This window comes from Bufo bufo, chromosome 2 (assembly GCF_905171765.1).
Source record: "Bufo bufo chromosome 2, aBufBuf1.1, whole genome shotgun sequence".
Taxonomy (NCBI): Eukaryota; Metazoa; Chordata; class Amphibia; order Anura; family Bufonidae; genus Bufo; species Bufo bufo.
The window spans coordinates 165,891,555-165,914,958 of NC_053390.1; the positions used below are offsets into that span (position 1 = coordinate 165,891,555).

Consider the following 23,404-nt stretch of genomic DNA (forward strand, 5'->3'; position numbering starts at 1 on the left):
TGCAGGTCCCGCACCTATATTGGGAATGGAGTCCTGCAAGGTGGTGGTTGGAGGACTCCGGTCTGGCCACCACCAAGCGTCCTCCCCATGGAAGTGAATGGGACTGCACTGCGCATGACCGGCCACCACTCCCACTCCCATTCACTTTTATGGGCCTGACGGAAATAGCCGAGCTAGTGCTCGGCTATTTTCGGCGGCCCCATACAAAATGAATGGAGGGCAGCTGTGCATGCGCAGTGCGCCCTCCACCACTTTCAGGGCTCCATTCTTAATATGGTGGTGGGACCTGCACCTATAGGACAATGGGGGCATATCCTAGTGATAGGTCCCCATCATCTCTGATTAGACAACCCCTTTAACTTCTGCATGGCTTTGAGAATCGTACTTTTAATTTGTGGGGGTCATCTAATATCCCTTACCTCTAAATTGCTAATAGCTCAAAAACACTTATGGTGGGTTTACACGGGTTTAGGAACAAACTATTATCAGGATGGAAAGTGTTCCTTCCTGACAACTGGCTGCTTATTGAGTGGGGGTGAAGTGCTACATTTACATGCAGCGATCACCTCCACAGTATGAGGACGAGGGATCACTATTGCGATTGCTCATCCTCATACTGCTGCATTGTTTCTGGGAAGCAATGTGCTGTTTAGTTAGCACAATCTGCTACCCAGAAATCATCTGCAGGAATGACAGTGAAGCACTTGTTCATCAGGTGATTGGCTGCACCTTTAGATGGGCAAATTGTCGGGAACGAGCGTTCGCAGGAACGTTTGTACCCAATAGTCTGCCTGAGTATCAGGCCGTGTGAACCCACCATTATTTAAGCCACATTCTTCTCAGTAAAATAAGAATTGAGCTATAACGGGTGTTTATAAGGTCAGAGAGCAGAGATAAGGAGCTCTCAGCTGAGCTGCCTGAAGAAACACAGTAAAAACACAGAGCATGCTACTAGAGAATCTTTTATATGGCTTTTAATAACCTCTTTCCCCACAGGCTTAACACATGTTTTGGATTTTGATCCCATACTTACAGTGCCTTCTACCCATGACCAAACAGACCCTTACTGATTAAATATAAGTTGTACCAACTTCGATGCGATTCCAAGAAGAGGAGTGGTGGTTTCCCCCTCGCTCCCATTAGAACTTTTGGTACTATGTACGGTAATTAATCATCGCCCCCACCAATAGTTAAGACTATGAGAATCTGGAGTTAAATGAGGCTCGGTGCATTGTATACCATGCAGGTCACTGAACTTTATGTTGTTATATGGTTGCTATAAATAAAGGGTTAGGTACATAGCAGGAATTTTGAAAACATGGCACTATGTAGTGATCACAGATCACTGCACAGTAATATTGGTTATTAATGATATATTAAGCCTGATTGTCTGAGCGACTTCCCATTACCTGTTACATGAATCTCATTGCTATACTTTATGGCGATCGGTATATAATTGCCTCTATAAGACCAAGCGCCTCTTTCTTTCTGCCCAATAACTCCCCTGGTTTACACCTGATTGTAATAAATTAAGGCTGAGTGTATGTGTGTAAGTGGAGCTGCGCTGGTGGCCCGCCCCCATCAGGCAATAATCAGATCAGCAGTAGTCCGGTTTGGGCGGACGCCCGTATATATACTGAGCTGTCAGCTTGGTGCTGGCTGATATTGGTCAAACCACCATGATCATCCATAGCTATTGGCCAGACTGCGGTCAGGCCTCCAGTCAGGTCAGGTGAGGTGGGAAAGGAACCAGCTGATTGCATATAGCAGCAATTGGCCTCCTGACAGCCCCCCTCCCATGACATGGGATTGGATCACTTCTTTACTAAGCATGGAGCCATTGGTATAAAATGCAGCAGGGCAGAGTTGGCAGCTGACCGTGCCATAGATGACATGCTGGCAGTCTGCACACAATATCGCCTGTTGGTTTTACTTTTAGAAATCCCCTGATGAATCCTGGTCAGGAGGAAATACTTTGAGATCAGAGGAATATAGGGAAAGGTTCCAGCATTTTGGGCTGTACTTTGTAGGGTGAACACTAGATCAACTATCACAGGGTGGAATAGAGAGAGAGAACCAGTACCCTGTATCTACAGCAGGGGTGCACAACCTTTTTTGGTCCGAGGGCCACATTGTCATATCGCTCTATTTCAAGAGGCCGCAAATAAAAAAAAAATGTTGATCGGCGCTCATTTGCATAGGTGTATTATACAAGCCAATTCAAAGTGACTTGGGAGGAATGATCACTACCACATTCCTTCATTCACTTCTATTGATTATTGGTAGCCCATCCCAGATTACACAGGGAGATGTGCTGACGATAATCGGACATCTTTCATCCTGCTAAAATATGCAAATCAGCTGATCGACTGATCAGCTGCACGATTATACCGGCCAGATAGAAGATATGAGCGCTCCTTTGAACACTTGTTCTCAGTAATTGTCCCGAATATCGTTCTGCAGCATGGCCCCTGAAACCGAAGAGTTATGCTTACCTGCTCCCCGCCACTCTGGTCCACCAAACTGCCCCCACTGCCTCCATCTTCCAGTCCCCGCGCTGTTTACAGATGGCAGTGCATGGACATTGTCATACACCACTCCAGCCAATGACTGGCTTCAGCGGTGATGTGGCCACAAGCAGCATGTCATTGACTGGAGCGGTGTATGTGACCATGGCCATGCACTGCCAGGTGTAAACAGCGCAAGGACCGGAAGATAGAGGCAGTGAAGGCAGCGCAGAGGACCGGAGTGGCATGGAGCAGGTAAGTATGAATCTTTTGTTTCAGGGGCCATGCTGCAGGAACTTGTTAAAAATTATTTTTACCGGAAAAGTGGCGACATTTCCTTCCATCCTGCCTTCTATTCATAAATCTGTGTTTTCCTTCACTGCAGAGTCCTGCGCTCACTGGTTATTACTGTCTCCTACCCCCATTTTATAGGAGCCCTGCAATAACCAGTAAGCGCTTTCCTTCACTGCAGAGTCCTGCGCTCACTGGTTATTACTGTCTCCTACCCCCATTTATAGGGGCCCTGCAATAACCAGTAAGTACTTTAACTTACTAGTGGGTAAGGTGCTCATTGGTTAACCCTTTAATGACCAGGCTTGAAAAGGCCTTAATGACCAGACTTTATTTGTGATTTAGCGCAAGTGGTTCAAACGGATAATTATTGCAACAATTTTTTACGTGACACATAGGGCTTTATGATTTTTTTGTTTGTTTGTTTTATTTGGGGGAAACTGTAGAAAACATTTTTTAATTTTTTTTTTTTTTTTTTAAACTATAGCTCCTTATTCTTTAAATATGCAAACTGACACCAAAATAAATGATTATAATTAGTTCCCTATTTTTTGTAGGTTGTTTTGTTATATATGTATAGTTTTACTTGAATTGTGCAGTAATGGATGGTGACGGTTTTGGTTGGTGTGGATGTTTTTATAAAAAAAAAAAAAAATTATCTTTTTTTGACTTCATTTGTAATATATTTCTGCTACATATGTCCCCCAAGAGATCATAAAAAGACCTTTAGGGGACACTAACATTTTTTTTAAATTTTGCACCTTTTCCTTTTTATTTTTTACTTTTCTTTGTTTTTTATTAATATTTTATAGTATAATTTTTTATAATTGGTTTATTACTTAGTTTTTTAAATATATTTTGCCACATAATAGAGGTCATAAAAAGACTGTTGTGGGATAATGAACACCATTATTTAGCACTTTTTTATTATTATTATTTTTTTCTTTTATTAGTATTATTTTTTTTAAAATATATTTTTGCCACATAATATGTTCTCCAAAGGGTCATAATAAGACTGCTGCGGGACAGTGAACACTTTTATTTTGCGCTTTTTCCTTTTTATTTTTTTCTGTATTTTTTATTTTTATGGCTTTTTTTTGCCATATTTTTTTTCTTTTATTTATATTTTATTATATATTTTATTTAGTTTTCCATTTTTTTTTTAATTTTTTTTTATATTTTTTTATTTTTAACTTTTTTTTTAAATATATTTTTCCTTCATAATTTGTCCCCAAGAGGTCACTGAAAGACCTTTTTGGAGACAATGAGAGACTTTTTTGTACTTTTTCCACTGTAACTGGAGCATCCAAAGGAGTCCCAGTTACAGGGAAAATGAGCCTGCTGTGGGGGCTTTGTGCACAGGCAGAGCTGATCAGGGTTTCCTCTGCCCCAAGCTTCGTACACACTGCACAGCGTGCCACTCACTAATCTGAACAGAAGGCAGAAGCGCCGATAAACCGCTTCTGCTTTCTCCTCGGCAGCCGGGGATCCATCCTGCTCCTGCTACAGTGCAGGAGCTGTCATTTATCGTCCTGCGGCGCTTTAGGCAGAAACACAGCTGATCGCTCGATCAGCTGTGTTTCTGCCCAGAAGGACAGGGGCTGCAAAACTTGGCTCTGGGGGCCGCATGCGGGCCACGGGTTGTGCACCCCTGATCTACAGTCACTAGCCCTAGCCTAGAGATGTATGCCTTCGCAGGTGAAGTAGCGCCCAACTAACGCTAGGTTGACAGGGCGCTTCGCCTGCTACTTCGGAACCAAAGCAGAGCCCATGCCCTTGCTCTGCTAATCAGAGCAGAGGGGCATGCAGGAAACTGTCAGGGTCGGGCTAAATGTCCAGTCCTGTCAATCTAGCCACCGGTGGGTGCTTCTTTACCTACGAGGACAGCCCCTCACAGCTGAAGAAGCCCTGCTGATGAGATAAATCGATTTAATGACAATTGACTTGCTCATCTCTACCCCAGCCTTATACAGAGACGACATGATGCTTTTCTCTGCATTAGACAAAAAACATAATTGGGTTATAATAGAATGAGGGCTTGTTATGACCATTTGCATATGACATTTTTACATTGATAATGTTTCTGATATGTTTTCAATTTAATTTCACATAATAGGATGAAGTTCATGAACGGGATCGGTTCAGTGACTTCCTGGTAACTAAACTCCGAGATTTGATTCAGAAACTTCCAACTCTTAAGCTGATTCTCTCCAGTGCCGCACTGGACGTAACCTTGTTTCTGAAGTACTTTGGAGGGTGTCCCATCTTGTACAGTAAGTGGTCCCAAAGATATCCTGTCCACTCTCTTTTCATTCAGCATTGGTTAGTCCAAAATATTCTGATAATCTGGCATTTGTTTTTGCTATTGAAATGCATCTCCGTGATATCTACAATTACATCCGTTATACCATGTAGGGCATCACTGTATGTAATGTTAGTATTTCCTGGCTGGTTCACAACTCTTAGAAGTTTTCTATTCCTTTCTGTGGCTCTCTAAAAAGGCATAATACATAACACCTTGCATTGTACCTTTTTTTTTAACCACTTAAGGACCACAGGTTTATACCCCCCTAGTGACCAGGCCTTTTTTTACAAATCGGCACTTCACAACTTTAACGGTTTATTGCTCGGTCATGCAACTTGGCACCCAAATGAATTTTACCTCCTTTTCTTCTCACAAATACAGCTTTCTTTTGGTGGTATTTGATTGCTGCTGAGATTTTTCGTTTTTCTGATATTAATCAAAATAAACCGCAATTTTAAAAAAAAAATTGTATTTTTAACTTTCTCTGGTTAAATTGTTCAAATATAATTACATTTCTATACAAGTTTGTGTCAGAATTTATTGTGCTACATGTCTTTGATAAAATCCAATAAGTGTAGATTTATTGGTTTGCGCAAAAGTTATAGCGTTTACAAACTATGGTACAAAAATGTGAATTTCCGCATTTTTAAGCAGCTCTGACTTTCTGAGCACCTGTCATGTTTCTTGAGGTGCTAGAATGCCAGGATAGTATAAATACCCCCCAAATGACCCTATTTTAGAAAGAAGACACCCAAAAGTATTCGCGGAGGGGCATGGTGAGTTTATGTATGATGACACTTTCTAAAGAAAAAATAAATAAAATAAAGTTTCCATTTCTGCTAACTTCTGGCAAAAAAAATAAAAAATCTCCCACGGACTCACTATGCCCCTCAGTGAATACCTTGGGGTGTCTACTTTCCGAAATGGGGTCATTTGTGGGGTGTGTTTACTGTTCTGGCATTTTGGGCGGGGCTAAATTGTGAGCAACCCTGTAAAGCCTAAAGGTACTCGTTGGGTACTCCGTGAGGGGCATGGCGAGTTCATAGAAGATTTTTTTTTTTTTGGCACAAGTTAGCGGAAATTGTTTTCGTCTTCTTTCTAAAATGGGGTCACTTGTGGGGTATTTATACTGCCCTGGCATTTTAGGGGCCCTAAAGCGTGAGAAGTAGTTTGGAATCCAAATGCGTAAAAATGCCCTGTGAAATCCTAAAGGTACTCATTGGAATTTGGGCCCCTTTGCGCACCTAGGCTGCAAAAAAGTGTCACATATGGTATTGCCGTACTCAGAAGAAGTAGGGCAATGTGTTTTGGGGTGTATTTTTACATATACCCATACTGTGTGTGAGAAATATCTCTGTAAATGACAACTTAGTATAAAAAAATTGAAAAAGTTGTCATTTACAGAGATAATTCTCTCACCCAGCATGGGTATATGTAAAAATACACGCCAAAACACATTGCCCTACTTCTTCTGAGTACGGAGATACCAGATGTGTGACACTTTTTTGCAGCCAAGATGCGCAAAGGGGCCGAAAGTCCAACGAGTACCTTTTAGGAGGGCATTTTTACGCATTTGGATTCCAGACTTCTTCTCACGCTTTCAGGCCCCTAAAATGCCAGGGCAGTATAAATACCCCACATGTGACCCCATTTTGGAAAGAAGACACCCCAAGGTGTTCTGTGAGGGGCATGGCGAGTTCATAGATTTTTTTTTTTGGCACAAGTTAGCAGAAATTTTTTTATTTTATTTTTTTCTCGCAAAGTCTCCCTTTCCGCTAACCTGTGACAAAAAGTTCAATCTTTCATGGACTCAATATGCCCCTCAGCGAATACCTTGGGGTGTCTTCTTTCCAAAATGGGGTCATTTGTGGGGTGTTTGTACTGCCCTGGCATTTGAGGGTCTCCGCAATCATTACATGTATGGCCAGCATTAGGAGTTTCTGCTATTCTCCTTAGGCCTCATGCACACGACCGTTGTTTGGGTCCGCATCCGAGTCGCCGTTTTAGCGGCTCAGATGCGGACCCATTCATTTCAATGGGGCCGCAAAAGATGCGGACAGCACTACGTGTGCTGTCCGCATCCGTGGCTCCGTTCCGCGGCCCCGCTAAAAAAATATAACATGTCCAATTCTTGTCCGCGCTTTGAGGACAAGAATAGGCATTTATATTGCCAGCGCCTGTTCCGTTCCGCAAATTGCGGAAGGCAACGCGGGCGCCTTCCGTTTTTTGCGGACCGCAAAAAACGGCACGGTCGTGTGCATGAGGCCTATATTGAACATACGGGTAATGAGATATTTTTTTTCTGTTCAGCCTCTGGGCTGAAAGAAAAAAATGAACGGCACAGATTTCTTCATTCGCATCGATCAATGTGGATGAAAAAATCTCTGCCAAAGAATGTGCAAAAAAAAAAAAGAGGGGAAAGGACATAGGAGTGCTTGCAAAGTAAAGCTGCGATCGGTAATAAAGATCCAAAAAGCTCAAAAGTGATCTTTATAGCGCCGCAGCGATTTTACTGTGTTTTTGCAGTGATCAGAAAAAAATATATTCTGTCACTGCGGTAGGGCGAACTGAACGCAAGTGTGCGCACAAGATCAGGCCTGATCAGGCGAACACTGCGTTTTTTGTAGAGCCTAAGGTGACCTTAATGTACTGATATAGATCTGATTGCGATCAGTCTTGATCACTTACATATACTATATAATACTAGTGCTGATTAGCGACATCGATGACGCTAATCAGTGAGTGCGGTGGCCTGGGCGCGAACTACCTAACAAGTAGCTAACTAACTGGCGGTGATAAGGGACCCTTAGGCCCCATTCACACGTCCGCAATTCTGTTCCGCATTTTGCGGAACGGAATAGCGGACGCATTAATTTCTATAGGGACAGACTTTGTCCCGCTCGGATCCGGAATTGCGGATCTGCACTTCCGGGTCCGCGCTTCCGTTCCGCAAAAATATAGAACATGTCCTATTCTTGTCCGCAATTGCAGACCAGAAAAGGCATTTTCTATATAGTTCTGGCAATGTGCGGATCTGCATAATGCGGAAAGCACATTGCCGGTGTCCGTGTTTTGCGGATCTGCAAAACACATACGGACGTCTGAATGGAGCCTTACAGGGGTGTGATAATGACAGGGGGGTGATCAGGGAGTCTATATGGGGTCATCAGGGGTTAATAAGGGGTTAATAAGTGACCGGGGGGGGTGTAGTGTGGTGCTTGGTGCTACTTACAGAGATGCCTGTGTCCTCTGGTGGTCGATCCAAGCAAAAGGGACCACCAGAGGAGTATATCAGACGCTGTTAACAAAACAGCGTCTAATATACCTTTCTGATGCGTTTTTTTTTTTTTTTTTTTTACATCTACAGCCTGCCAGCGAATGATCAGCGCTAGCAGGCTGTAGATCAACTTGTGAACTGCGCGATCCTGTGAACGCGCGCTCCTGTTCACAGGAAATCTCGGGTCTCACGAGATGACGCCAATAGGCGTCGCTGAGACCTGAGAGTGCCACCGCACTGACGCCAAGCGGTTAATATATACCATTTCATATCAAAACTGGTTTAACAGTCTGAATGGTTACTTGTTTTCATAGTACTTGTTTCATAGCTCAAACATTTCTTGTGTGGGTTGACTAACCCTTTTCATGATGATACTGCAGTTTTATTACTGATTCTAAAGTCTCAGTAAGCCCAATTGTCTTTCTTGTACCCTAACTATTGCCCTTAAAGGGAATGTTTACCTGAGAGCTAAAACCAGACACAGCCACATATATCCTTTTTTCTTATCTGTTTTTATTTTCTGATTTTAGATTTATTTATTAATTTTACTGAGCATGATTATGAGGGCGGCCATCTTGCCTGAGCTGTTCTTAACAGCATTTAGAGATATGCTTTACAGCAGCCACCATGAGCCATAGACACAATGGACTGGAGGTGACCTCATTGGGAGAGTTTTCTAGGCATGCTCTGTAACCTGAGCAGAGGTCAGGAGAGAATAGATAAGCTGTGATGTCACCTACTGTAAATGGTGGATCCTGTGTTATCTATATATAGAGGTGATATCTGTCATTCTAATCCTGCTTGTAATGATAACAAGGTGACTGCAGTAACCTGATCTGTACAGACCAAGAAGTGGTGTCCATAAATAGGCCCAGTGGCCAGAGCAACGAAATGCTGAATTTTATTATTTTATTTTTTTTTTTTAATATACCGCTTTTTTTTTTCCCCCAAAAGGGGGAAGTGCTCATTAGTACCAGAGGACCAGGAAGCGGTGAAGGCTCTGTACTCACCGCTTCCTGGTCCTCGGCTGTCGGCTGTGCAGGGCTGCGCACAGCGTTAGGGCGCTCTATGACCTCATGCTGTGTGCGCCAGTTCACTGCACAGCCGGTGGCAGGATGAAGAGGATTGCTCTGGAGGAGAGGAGCGGCGGCGTCCGGAGTGAGAAAGGTAAGTGCTTTTTTATTTTATTCCAGGTTGATGGGGGCTAATATACGGCTTATGGTGGCTGGTGACAAGCAATGGGGCTGGTGACAAGCAATGGGGCTGGTGACAAGCAATGGGGGCTGACATGAGGCTGGTGACAAGCAATGGGGGCTGACATGAAGCTGGTGACAAGCAATGGGGGCTGACATGAGGCTGGTGACAAGCAATGGGGGCTGACATGAAGCTGGTGACAAGCAGTGGGGGCTGACATGAGGCTGGTGACAAGCAGTGGGGGCTGACATGAGGCTGGTGACAAGCAGTGGGGGCTGACATGAGGCTGGTGACAAGCAGTGGGGGCTGACATGAGGCTGGTGACAAGCAGTGGGGGCTGACATGAGGCTGGTGACAAGCAGTGGGGGCTGACATGAGGCCGGTGACAAGCAGTGGGGGCTGACATGAGGCCGGTGACAAGCAGTGGGGGCTGACATGAGGCTGGTGACAAGCAGTGGGGGCTGACATGAGGCTGGTGACAAGCAGTGGGGGCTGACATATGAGGCTGGTGACTAGCAGTGGGGGCTGACATATGAGGCTGGTGACTAGCAGTGGGGGCTGACATATGAGGCTGGTGACTAGCAGTGGGGGCTGACGTATGAGGCTGGTGACAAGCAGTGGGGGCTGACATATGAGGCTGGTGACAAGCAGTGGGGGCTGACATATGAGGCTGGTGACAAGCAGTGGGGGCTGACATGAGGCTGGTGACAGGCAATGGGGGCTGACATGAGGCTGCTGGAGGCTAATGAGAGGTAATGGGGGCTGAAGAGAGGCTGGTGATAGGCAATGGGGGGCTGATCTGAGGTTTGATTGGGGGTCATTCACATAGGGGTCTGAGCTGAGGTCTGATTGGGGGTCTGATCTGAGTTCTTAACAGTGGGGGTCTTATTGGGACTGTCAGCTGAGGTCTGAATAAACATTGGGGTATGACCAGAGATCTAATGAAAAATATTTTTTTTCTTATTGTCCTCCTCTAAAACCTAGGTGTGTCTTATAAGGCGAAAAATACGGTATATATTGACATGGAAATGTGAAAATATCATGAAAAATTCTTTAAAATATGGTTAACCTAAAAACATGATTTAAGCAATAACTCATTTTCTGATGACACATTCCCTTTAATAGCAATGACAGCTTCATCATAAATGTGGAATTTGCCCCTTCATTTAGAATAGCAGGACTAGGTACTTGAGAGGACCTGCAGCACAATGCAGAACCATTGAGAGCTGGTTGTTTCCAGTGAACTGCCACAGTTGTCATAACCCATCAGTGCAAGGGATAACGGGAAGATGGACGGCAGCTCCAGCAAATACTGTATTGTAGAACTTCTATAATAAGGAATAGTTGTGACAATTGGCTGCATTTCTATCTGGCGTTTGGGCTGTAAGACCGAGGAACTTTTTAGCATGCTTTTCTCCTAAAAACACACTTAGGGTCCATTCACACGTCCGCAATTTCGTTCCGCATTTTGCGGAACGGAATCGCGGACCCATTCATTTCAATGGGGCAGCACGATGCGCTGCCCGGATCCGGAATTGCGGATCCGCACTTCCGGGTCCGCAATTCCGATCCCGAAAAAAATAGAACATGTCCTATCGCAATTGCGGACAAGAAAAGGCATTTTCTATGAGAATGCCGGCGACGTGCGGTCCACAAAATGCGGAACGCACATCGCCGACGTCCGTGTTTTACGGATCCGCAAAACACACGCTGACGTGTGAATGGACCCTTTATAGTCTGGAAAATGCATGTGTGGCTGGTGGTGTATGTTATACAGTCCTGAACCGCAGATTTTCCTAATTATGGGACTGTGCTAGAGAGCATATATAATTTATCAATCTATTAACTAAGCAAATTTGTCATTAAAAGTGTTATCTGGTTTAGACAAACCATTACAATTGCTGTAAGGAATACTAATAGAGGAGTTTTAATAGAGGGGATACCAGTGCATGCGATAGAGCTAAGTTTGGCTACTTAGAGAACCTTGTTCTTTTGGAGGATCCAGCATTTTGGAGGAGGAAGTGCATAATGCTACATTTCCTCTGTGTTGGCAATGCAAGGAGGACATTTGCTTCTGGGTTCCCCACAGAAACAGTGATTGCTGGGGTCCTGCCCTGTAATCAGCCTACTGTCGGAGAAACCTTCTAATAAAAAAATTGAATCATCCAAAGTTGGCAGTCTCTCAAAAATTCAGGTTGACAACTTTGTTGTAGCTATATTTGTGGTCATCTACAGTTAGGTCCATATATATTTGGACACTGACACAAATTTTGTTATTACCTGTTTACTAAAACATATTCAAGTTATAGTTCTATAATGGACATGAAGTCCAGACTTTTAGCTTTCATTTGAGGATATCCACATTAAAATTGGATGAAGGGTTTAGGAGTTTCAGCTCCTTTTACATGTGGCACCCAGTTTTTAAAGCCGCCAAAAGTAATTGGACACTTGACTCAAAGGCTGTTTCATGGGCAGGTGTGGGAAATTGCTTCATTATTTCATTCTCAATTAAGCACATAAAAGGCCTGGAGTTGATTTGAGGTGTGGTGCTTGCATTTTTTAGAATTTGCTGAGAAGTAAGGGTGCTTTCACACTTGCGTTAAAGTTTTCCAGTATTGAGTTCAGTCCTAGGGGCTCAATACCGGGAAAAAACTGATCAGTTTTATCTTAATGCATTCTGAATGGAGAGGAATCCGTTCAGTATGCATCAGGATGTCTTCAGTTCAGTCACTGTACAGTTTTTGGACGGAGAAAATACCGCAGCATGCTGTGGTATTTTCTCCATCCAAAATTTCAGAACACTTGCCGGAATTTCCATTGAAATACATTAATGCCGGCCCCAAGTGTTCCAGAAAAACGCATGCGCAGACCTGTGAAAAAGATAAATACCGGATCCGTTTTTCCAGATGACAACCGGAAAGACTGATCCAGTATTGCAATGCATTTGTGAGCATTGCAATACCGGACAACTGCCTGCCAGAATCCAACATCGCAAGTGTGAAAGTACCCTAAACATGCGGTCAAAGGAGCTCTCCATGCAGGTGAAACAAGCCATTCTTCATCTGCGAAAACAGAAAAAACCCTTCTGAGAAATTGCTACACTATTAGGAGTGGCAAAATCTACAGTGTGGTACATCCTGAGAAAGAAAGAAAGCACTGGTGACCTCAACAATGCAAAAAGACCTGGATGCCCACAGAAAACAGTGGTGGATGATTGCAGAATAATTACCATGGTGAAGAGAAACCCCTTCACAACAGTCAACCAAGTGAACAACACTCTCCAGGAAATAGGCGTATCAATATCCAAATCTACCATATAGAGAAGACCGCATGAAAGTAAATACAGAGGGTTCACTGCACGGTGCAAGGTACTAATCAGCCTCAAGAATAAGAAGGCTAGATTGGACTTTGATAAAAAAAAATCATCTTAAAAAAACCAGCACACTTCTGGAAGAACATTCTTTGGACAGATGAAACCAAGATCAACCTCTACCAGAATGATGGAAAGAAAAAAGTATGGCAAAGGCATGGTACAGCTCATGATCCAAAGCATGCTACATCATCTGTAAAACACGGCGGAGGCAGTGTGATGGCTTGGGCATACATGACTGCCAGTGGCACTGGGTCCCTAGTGTTTATTAATGATGTTACACAGGACAGAAGCAGCCGGATGAATTCTGGGGTTTTCAGAGACATACTGTGTGCTCAAATCCAGCCAAACTGATTGGCCGGCATTTCATAATACAGATGGACAATGACCCAAAACATAAAGCCAAAGCAACCCAGGAGTTTATTAAAGCTAAGAAGTGGAATATTCTTGAATTGCCAAGTCAGTCACCTGATCTGAACCCAATAGAGCATTTCACTTGTTAAAAACTTCAGACAGAAAGGCCCACAAACAAACAGCAACTAAAAACTGCTGCAGTAAAGGCCTTTTAGAGCATTAAAAAGGAGGAAACACAGCGTCTGGTGATGTCCATGAGTTCAAGACTTCAGGCAGTCATTGCCAACAAAGGCTTTTCAACCAAGTATTAGAAATTAATATTTCATTTACAATTATTTAATTTGTCCAATTACTTTTGAGCCCCTGAAATAAAGGGATTGAGTTTAAAAAATGCTTTAGTTCCTCAACATTTCTATGCAATCATTTTGTTCAACCCACTGAATTAATGCTGAAAGTCTGAACTTCAACTGTATCTGAATTGTTTTGTTTAAAATCCATTGTGGTAATGTACAGAACAAAAATTTGAAAAATGTCTGTACAAATATATATGGACCTAAATAGTACTGTAGGTGGTTTTCCTAGAAACAAACTGCTAACTGTAAAGCTTTAATCATGCAGTCATACGATTCAGTCATATATTTGATGATCACGCCGATGCCGGTGGATTAACCCCTCATATGCCGTGGTCAGCGCTGACCGCGGCATGTGGAAGGTTAGCGCTCCCTCTCCCCCTTGCGCTCCATCTCCCCCTTATCCATCAGTTCCCCACGCTGCGGTGGAGGGGACCCGATGTGTTGCCATGGCAGCCCTGATGCCTTACACAGGCATCGGGGCCTGCCAGCTACGGAAGCCCAGGAGATCAAGCTGGGTCTCCTAGGCAACTGTCAGCGTCTTACTGTGTAAGTCCTAGTTCACACGAACGTATAGCTTTTATAGTTTTTTGCGGTCCGTTTTTCACGGATCCGTTGTTCCGTTTTTGAGTTCCGTTGTGTTTCCGTTTCCTTTCCGTTTTTCCGTATGGCATATACAGCATACAGTAATTACATAGAAAAAATTGGGCTGGGCATAACATTTTCAATAGATGGATCAGAAAAAACGGAACGGATACGGAAGACATACGGATGCATTTCCGTATGTGTTCCGTTTTTTTTGCGGACCCATTGACTTTAATGGAGCCACGGAACGTGATTTGCGGCCAAATATAGGACATGTTCTATCTTTCAACGGAACGGAAAAACGGAAATACGGAAACGGAATGCATACGGAACACATTCAGTTTTTTTTGCGGAACCATTGAAATGAATGGTTCCGTACACCCGCAAAAAAAACTTTCGTGTGAACTAGGCCTAAGACGCTGACAGTTCAATTCAGTATAATACAGAATGTATTGTACTGAATTGAAACAGGGATAAAACCCTGAAAAGGTGAATTCCCACAATGAGACAAATATAAAAAAGTGAAAAAAAAAGTGTTTTTTATAATCCAAAAAATTAAGTTTCAAGTTTTTTTGTAAAAAAATAGCGTGAAAAAGAAAAGTAGACAGAGTAGGTATCGCCGCATCCGTATCTATAAAAATATCACATGACCTAACCCCTCAGGTGAACACCGTCAAAAAAATGAAATAAAAATTTTTTGGTCACCTTACATTACTAAAAGTGCAACACCAAGTTATCAAAAAGGCTTCTGCCCCCCCAAATAGTACCAATCTAACTGTCACCTCATCCCGTAAAAAATGAGGCCCTACCTAAGACAATCGCACAAAAATGAAATATTTTGCCACTGTCATGAAGTACAATATGTGACGAGCACACAATCTCAGAATGGCCTGGATAAGTAAAAGCGTTTTAAAGTTATCACCACAAAGTGACATGTCAGAATTGCTAAAAATGGCCTGGTCCCGAAGGTGAAAAATGTCTGTGTCCTTAAGGTGTTAAGGTGAATGTATTAACTTTATTTACAAAAGATAGTGTTTTTTCTTACAGCAGTCACAATCAGAAGTGCTTTGGAGTAAGATGACTCAAATTTGTCAGGATTTTTTTTTTGCCAGTAAAGCAATTCTCCGGCAGATTTGTGCTGTAATTTACACCAGTTTCTAGTTTATGGTCACGGGAAGCTGGCTCCTCACAAACCACAACAAGAGCGGCATAAGAATGTGCAGAGTTGTGACTTTTTTTCAAAGTGCTCCACGCCCAGAACTTGTACCTTTCATGTGCCAGAAAACTGTCGTAGAGACTTTGATAAATTCCTCCAAAAGTGTTAATTAATTTAACATGTGCGCTATTGTTATGTTTCTGTTACTTTAAGTACAAGGACGACCTTTTGAAGTAAAAGAAATGTTTTTAGAAGATATTTTAAGATCCACGGGCTACACAAATAAGGATATGCTGAAATACAAGAAAGAGAAGCAGTGTGGTAAGTACAGTAACTTGAGAGTAGCTTAATACTAATAGTTGTTATGGAATAACTGCATGAAACTTTTTTTTACTAAATATTATATCCAAAATGAGTATATGCCTAGAATCCACTTATAGTCTCTGCCACACACAGAATGTTCTCCCTTATGACTGTGGCTACATTCTCTCTTGGTTGCTACACAGAGTGCTGCAGTGACTGAGAAGTATCATCTCAACAGAACGGTGAAAGAGGTTGAGGAGATTGGTGAGAGGTGGTAGGAAGAAGTGGGCTCTTTAGGAGAGAACAGTCTCACAGAACGTTGTGGTAAATGTCGCACAATATACACTACTCACAAAACGTTAGGGATATTTGGCTTTCGGGTGAAATTTATGAAAATGTAAAAAGTTCACGCTACAGTGATATTATATCATGAAAGTAGGGCATTTAAGTAAAAGCATGCAATGGTGATCTCCTCATCTCAAATAATTTATTGAAACAAAAGCCAACAACAGTGTCAACGTCTCAATAACTTGGTCATGTGGCCTTGAGTATCAATTAAAGGCTGAACAATGACGTCTCATGTTGTTCATAAGTCAATTTATTGTCTGCTGAGGCATGGCATCCCTCAGGTCTGAGGTTCGGAGGTACAGAGTTAAAGGGGTATTCCCATCACAATGATCACTGTTAAATCTGTTAATGATTTGACAGTGATCATTTTTGTAAATACATTTTATTACCCAATTCCCACCCTTTTTGAGAAAATAAGTCCCCTCTTACCTGATTGTTGTCTTTCGTCTCCCCTGGTTACGGCCACCTCTCGCTTGTCGAATCCCGTTGCGCAGAACACTGAATATTTTCTCCTGGCTGGGCCGCGCAATGTCCTGAACGCGCACGCCGTCGCGCATGCGCCATGATGACTTCTTCCTGGCTAGTATAGTACAGAGCCTCGAACGCGCACGCCAGCTCTGTACTATACAGGCCAGGAATAAGTCACCATCGCACATGCGTGGCGGCGTGCACATTGAAGACGGCGCCCGGCCGGGAGAAGATGTCAATCAAGCTGACTGAGCCCGCCCAGCCGAATCCAGGAAGTGAACGTCGCGCTCACCGCAGGTAAGTATGAAAACTGTTGATGAGAATACCCCTTTAAAGAGGACCTTTCACCACTCCTGACATATCTGTTTTAATAGCTACATGCATTCCCCATGTAATAACAATTCTGGAGCATCTATTCTTATGGCTCTATATTGTGCCATTCCTTTATTAAATCTACTAGAAGTTATTAATGAATTGCTAGCAGTCTGCACTAAGAGTACAGGGGGGTTGGTAACCAGTTGGGGGAGTGTACCTGCACAGTCTGAAAATGGCAGCACTGATTGGATAGAGTGAGTCTGTGCAGGTACACCCCCCCAACTGGTTACCACCCCTCTGTACCCTTACTGAAGACTAATAGCAATTTATTCATAACTTCTAGTAGAAATAATAAAGGAAATGGCAGAACATGAAGATGAAATTAGGCCTGTGTTGTTCATTCAGAGGCACAATTACTGCACACATCTGCCCACACTGTAACACCACCACCACCAAAGGCAAACAGTGGCTGATGAATAGCGCTCTTCTTGGTGTCTCCAACATCGTTGGCAGCCATCATTTCTGCTCATCGTGAATCAACTTTCATCAGTGAACAGCACTGAGGCCTACTGGTCCCTCGTCCAGCGTAGATTCTCCCTGGCCCATGCAAGACGATGATGCCTGTGTCTGGTGGTGTGGTCAGGTACCCTTGCAGGTCGTCTAGCACGCAGACCATGCTGATGTAAACAGTTTCGAATGGTCTGTGGGATGTGGCCAAAGGATGTCTACTTCTATGCCTTTCTGTGAGTCTTCCAGTCTCTCTGTATCTCAGTTGCAAACTGCTGATGACACTTTGTGACACTAAGCTCAGTGGCCACTTCCGTCTAAGAACATCCTGCTTGAAGCCTTGCAATGGCGAGGTCCCGTTGATCAATTGTTAGTTATTTTCTTCGTGTCATGATGCCAAAATGTGAACAGCATGATGAGGAGGACTGTTTAAGCACCAATTCTGATTGAACCAGGAAATGTATTGGGCGATTCATGGATCAAACACCTGTTGTGAATTTTGCCTTTTGTGCAAAAAGTTGTGAAACCTTGAATAGTTGGACATGTGCATTCAACAGTTTAGATAAGGTCACATTAAGTTCACCTGTAAAGGTTAGAGTGCATTTTAGGTTCATCCTGAAATTTCACCCACAAGACAAATATCCCTAACTTTTTGTGAGTAGTGCATTTTGCTGTGATGAGACAGTGGCCAACTTAGGGAAAGGATGGTTGGCAGTATTCATTACTGAAAGGGAACACCTCTTGTATCTTATTCCTGAGCCATGGAGCCATTCTGAAAAGTTAGCAATCAGGACAATAAAAAAAACAAAGCCAGTTCTTCTTTTAAAAGTCATGGAACTTATCCAATAAGCATTTTTTGAGTAAAACTAAGTCTTGGCGTGAGGCTAAGACATTTTTGTAAGCTGAACATAGGGTTCATTCATGTGCCAGCATATATGTATTTTCATAGGTCAAGTAAAAGAATATCTAGAACCTGATATTCATATACAATATGCTTTTGTTGTGTTACCAGAGGACAAGCAAAAGACAACCCTGTCTGAATGGCATTCAGCAAAAGAGAACAGCCTAAAGAGTAACACCCAAAGACAAAGAAGCGTCACCAACATCACTGAGGACTATGATTTGCTGGATGATGGAGGGGACACTGTTTTCAGTCAGTTGGTATGGTCTATTTAGCCTATATAAAACTAGATTGTCTTTCATACATTTTCTGTTGTGAAAGTGTATGCTGCTTCAGTACCAAGTACATTGACAAAGGACATTTATTTTGTTTTCAGTGGTAATGGAAGTTTAAAGAAGTATCTGCCCCCTCTCCTTACATGTGTGTTTTAAGGCTGTATTACACTGCACGATGAATGATAATACATCTGTCAGCCCTCATTTGCAGCTGCCTGATCACACAGGCCAATGCAAACGGAATATCGGAGGAACGCTTGCTATCTGTCATTCCTCCCTCATTCAGTTCTATTGACTATCAGCATCCCATGCCTGATTACACAGGGAGATGATCTTTTATCCTGATGAAAGATTGCCATCAGCCGACAAATAAGTGATTGCTCATCATTGGCTGATCATCTACTCAATTCTACAGCCCAATTATCTGGAACTGTTCTTATAAAAGCTTGATCCCAATAATTGTCCTAAAATGGTGTGGTCTAATAGGGTACTTAGTACATAATTCTTTGCCCCATAATATAACAATTGTGCAGCATCTAAGAACTCTGTGTTTTCCATTCCTTTATTGTTCCTACTAAAAATTAATGAATATATTGCTAAATGGCCATTACCAGGTTGGGGTATGTCACTGCACACTCTCACATTGTCCAAAGGATACACCCCTTTGGCAAGGGAAATGGTATCTTACAAAATAATCTGCACATACAGTCATTTAGAACCTGTTAACATTTCATAAAAAAGTGTTCAGGGGCGGTTTTTCCGGATGGTATGCTAATGAATAGCATCGGTACAGGGAGGAGGAGACTGCCCTGTTTCTCAATGGGTGTGTCCTTCTCCCGGGCTGTAGTGTGGTCCAATCACAGCGGAGAGAGTCACAGCCAGAGAGAAAAAAAAACTTGCCTTGTCCCTGGCTGTGACGCTCTCTGCTGTGATTGGACCACGCTACAGCCCGGGAGAAGGACACGCCTATTGAGAAACAGGGCAGTTTCCTCCTCCCTGTAACGATGCTATTCATTAGCATACCAGCTGGGAAAATTGCAGGGGAGCACAGCGGGCGACCGTGAGCGGCGTCCAGACAAACTAGTAAGCCATATTACATCAGTGCTCTATGCCCTACATATCCTGCTAGTTATTTCATAATCTCTGGACCCATGAAAGGTCCTCTTTAAAGTGGCCCTGGAAAAAAACTAAAACTGTCCCCATTTTGTAGGCAGGTTCAGATTAACAGAAGGCAGGGCAACACAAGTAGGTGGCGTCAACAATACCATAGTGCAAAATACCAACCCAGCAGAACCAAATAACACATTGTAGCACAATATACCGCCCCAAAAGCTGGCCCTCTGTGGTGGCTATCAATAGCTACCATCTTCTGTCCTCATCTTCCAGTTGTCTATAAAGCTGTAGGCTTAGGAGGTGAGGTGCGGGCCACAACAGTTGAATTTGGGAGGGTGCGGTCGCTGGCTGGGTACATGAATACCTGATTTTTACAGCATTAATTACTGTTGAGAGCTCATTATGTACCCGGTCAATGGCAGAGAGGATGACTTGGGTGGCCCCCTGGAGCATCGGCCCACCAGGAAATTTCCCTGTAGGGTCTATGGCCAATCTGCCCCGATAATTTCCCTTTAATTCTGATACATAGTATAGTCATAGTTAGTCAATAAAAGTGACTTGATTGCTTTAGTAAAGCCACGATGAAAGGCAAATACTGTATGTAACTGCTTTCTAACTTTAACTGCTTTCTATCTCTATGTTTTAAGACTGAGAAAGATGTGAATTGTCTGGAGCCCTGGCTGATGAAGGAAATGGACTCTTGTCTTTCTGATATTTGGCTTCACCGAGATATAGATGCGTTTGCTCAACTTTTTCAATTGATACTGACAGAGAATGTCAGTGGTAAGTTTACATGTTGTTTAATAAAATGTACTTTTGGTGGTACCATTACATTCTGTCTTGCTACCTGTATGACCAGTTTGTGCTAAAATATAGCAAAATAAGTACATCTTTAGTAAATGGCTTTCTGTTCAAAGATGTATTCCCATCTCTGTATGTGTCCCCTGACCTCGTCCCACCTGGATGTGACGACCAGAGTTGATTGGAGCTATGGAAGCAGGAAAGATCTCTGTGGTATGAATGGGAGTTATGGAAATGGCAAGCTACGCTGTGCTGGCCACATGAGTTGCGGGACATGATTATTCTTATGTACGTCTTTTGCTATGTGGTTTGTTGACATTTTTATGGTTCTATGGAGTGCTGGCCTTTTTGCCACCATGCTGCACTCTTTCCATAATTCCCATTCACTTGAATAGAAGCTATGTAAACAATGCAGCTCAGCCTGTTTGGCTGTTTTCATAGCTCCTACCACCTCTCAATGAGTTAGTAGGGTCCCGCTCTAGAGATGGGAGATGGAACTTTTATTCTTTAGCCTTTTGGGCATATCTTCTGCATATAACATAAGAGTATCAGATTGGATTACCCTTTTGAATCAAGTTTTTATGTTAAACTTTTTTTTCAAGTGTTTTCGATTATTTTATTATCAATGCCACGATCTATATATATATATATATATATATATATATATATATATATATATATATATATATAAAAAAAAACTAGAGCTTCAGCTTTCACACTGGCCTCTGAGCCTTATAATATACTGACATGTCCCATCCCTTAGATATCACTTTTCAGCAGTCATCTTGTTATCACAGGAAGGATTACATTGACAGGTAACAATGTATAGATAACACAGGGTCCACCATTCATTCACAATAAGTGATCACCTACATCCCTGCGCAATGACCTCTGAATAAGTTATAAAGCATATCTGGGAGCCAATGGGTCATCTTCAGACTTCTGGTTGCTATGGTCCATGGCAGCTCCCATAATCATGAAATAAATAAAAAGAGAATAAAGAACATGTCGCTATATCTAGTTTTAATTAGTAACAAATATAGTTGATACATTCCCTTTTAAAAGGAATGTGTAATCATAAAATAACCTATTATTTAAATCACGTTTTTATGTTTGATATCTTTTTACCGATTTTTTTTTAATGTTATTTTCTGTGTCAATATCTGTATTGGAACAAGAGACATGAAATCTTGCAGTTTTTGCACTGGCCCCTAAGGCTACTTTCACACTAGTGTTTTGGCTTTCCGTTTGTGAGATCCATTCAGCGTTTCAGTGTCCGTCTGACGAAACTGAGCCAAACGGATCCATTCTGACACACAATGTAAGTCAATGGGGACGGATCCGTTTTCTCTGACACAATCTGGCACAATAGAAAACGGATCCGTCCTCCATTGACTTTCAGTGGTGTTCAAGACGCATCTGTCTTGGCAATGTTAAAGATAATACAAACGGATCTGTTCTGAACGGATGCAGACGGTTGTATTATCTGAACAGATCCGTTTGTGCAGATACATGAAGGATCCGCACCAAACGCGAGTGTAAAAGTAGCCTAAGCCTAATAATTGGTACCATTTTTTTGTCTGTACTAGAGTTGAGCGAACACCTGGATGTTCGGGTTCGAGAAGTTCGGCCGAACTTCCCGGAAATGTTCAGGTTCGGGATCCGAACCCGAACCGAACTTCGTCCCGGACCCGAACCCCATTGAAGTCAATGGGGACCCGAACTTTTGGGCACTAAAAAGGCTGTAAAACAGCCCAGGAAAGAGCTAGAGGGCTGCAAAAGGCAGCAACATGTAGGTAAATCCCCTGCAAACAAATGTGGAAAGGGAAATGAATTAAAATAAAAATTAAAAAAATTAAAATGAACCAATATCAATTGGACAGAGGTCCCATAGCAGAGAATCTGGCTTCACGTCAGCAGAGAATCAGTCTCTTCATGCCATAGCAAAGAATCTGGCTTCATGTCAGCAGAGAATCAGTCTCTTCATGCCATAGCAGAGAATCTGGCTTCATGTCAGCGCAGAATCAGTCTTCATGTCATAGCAGAGAATCAGGCTTCACGTCACCCACCACTGGAACAGGCCACTGTCACATATTTAGGCCCCGGCACCCAGACAGAGGAGAGAGGTCCCGTAACAGAGAATCTGGCCTTATGTCAGCGCAGAATCAGTCTTCATGTCATAGCAGAGAATCAGGCTTCACGTCACCCACCACTGGAACAGGCCACTGTCACACATTTAGGCCCAGGCAGAGGAGAGAGGTCCCGTAACAGAGAATCTGGCCTTATGTCAGCGCAGAATCAGTCTTCATGTCATAGCAGAGAATCAGGCTTCACGTCACCCACCACTGGAACAGGCCACTGTCACATATTTAGGCCCAGGCACCCAGGCAGAGGAGAGAGGTCCCGTAACAGAGAATCTGGCCTTATGTCAGCACAGAATCTGTCTTCATGTCATAGCAGAGAATCAGGCTTCACGTCACCCACCACTGGAACAGGCCACTGTCACACATTTAGGCCCAGGCACCCAGGCAGAGGAGAGAGGTCCCGTAACAGAGAATCTGGCCTTATGTCAGCGCAGAATCAGTCTTCATGTCATAGCAGAGAATCAGGCTTCACGTCACCCACCACTGGAACAGGCCACTGTCACATATTTAGGCCCAGGCACCCAGGCAGAGGAGAGAGGTCCCGTAACAGAGAATCTGGCCTTATGTCAGCGCAGAATCAGTCTTCATGTCATATCAGAGAATCAGGCTTCTTGTCACCCACCACTGGAACAGGCCACTGTCACACATTTAGGCCCCGGCACCCAGACAGAGGAGAGGTTCATTTAACTTTCGGTTGCCCCGCAATATAATGGTAAAATGAAAATAAAAATAGTATTGAATGAGGAAGTGCCCTGGAGTAGAATAATATATTGTTAAGGGGAGGTAGTTAATATCTAATCTGCACAAGGGATGGACAGGTCCTGTGGGATCCATGCCTTG

At 43.0% G+C, this 23,404-nt stretch overlaps 1 protein-coding gene across 4 annotated transcripts in view; it reads left to right on the forward strand.

Annotated features, from left to right (window-relative positions):
• Nucleotides 1-23,404, forward strand: part of YTHDC2 (YTH domain containing 2) — a 143,393-nt gene that overhangs the window by 37,661 nt on the left and 82,328 nt on the right. For all 4 annotated transcript variants that reach the window (XM_040421635.1, XM_040421639.1, XM_040421638.1 and 1 more), the window contains exons 9-12: nt 4,915-5,071; nt 15,603-15,710; nt 18,343-18,491; nt 20,267-20,402. In XM_040421635.1, the coding sequence (XP_040277569.1) occupies nt 4,915-5,071; nt 15,603-15,710; nt 18,343-18,491; nt 20,267-20,402 (550 nt within the window). The remainder of the gene's footprint in view (nt 1-4,914; nt 5,072-15,602; nt 15,711-18,342; nt 18,492-20,266; nt 20,403-23,404) is intronic.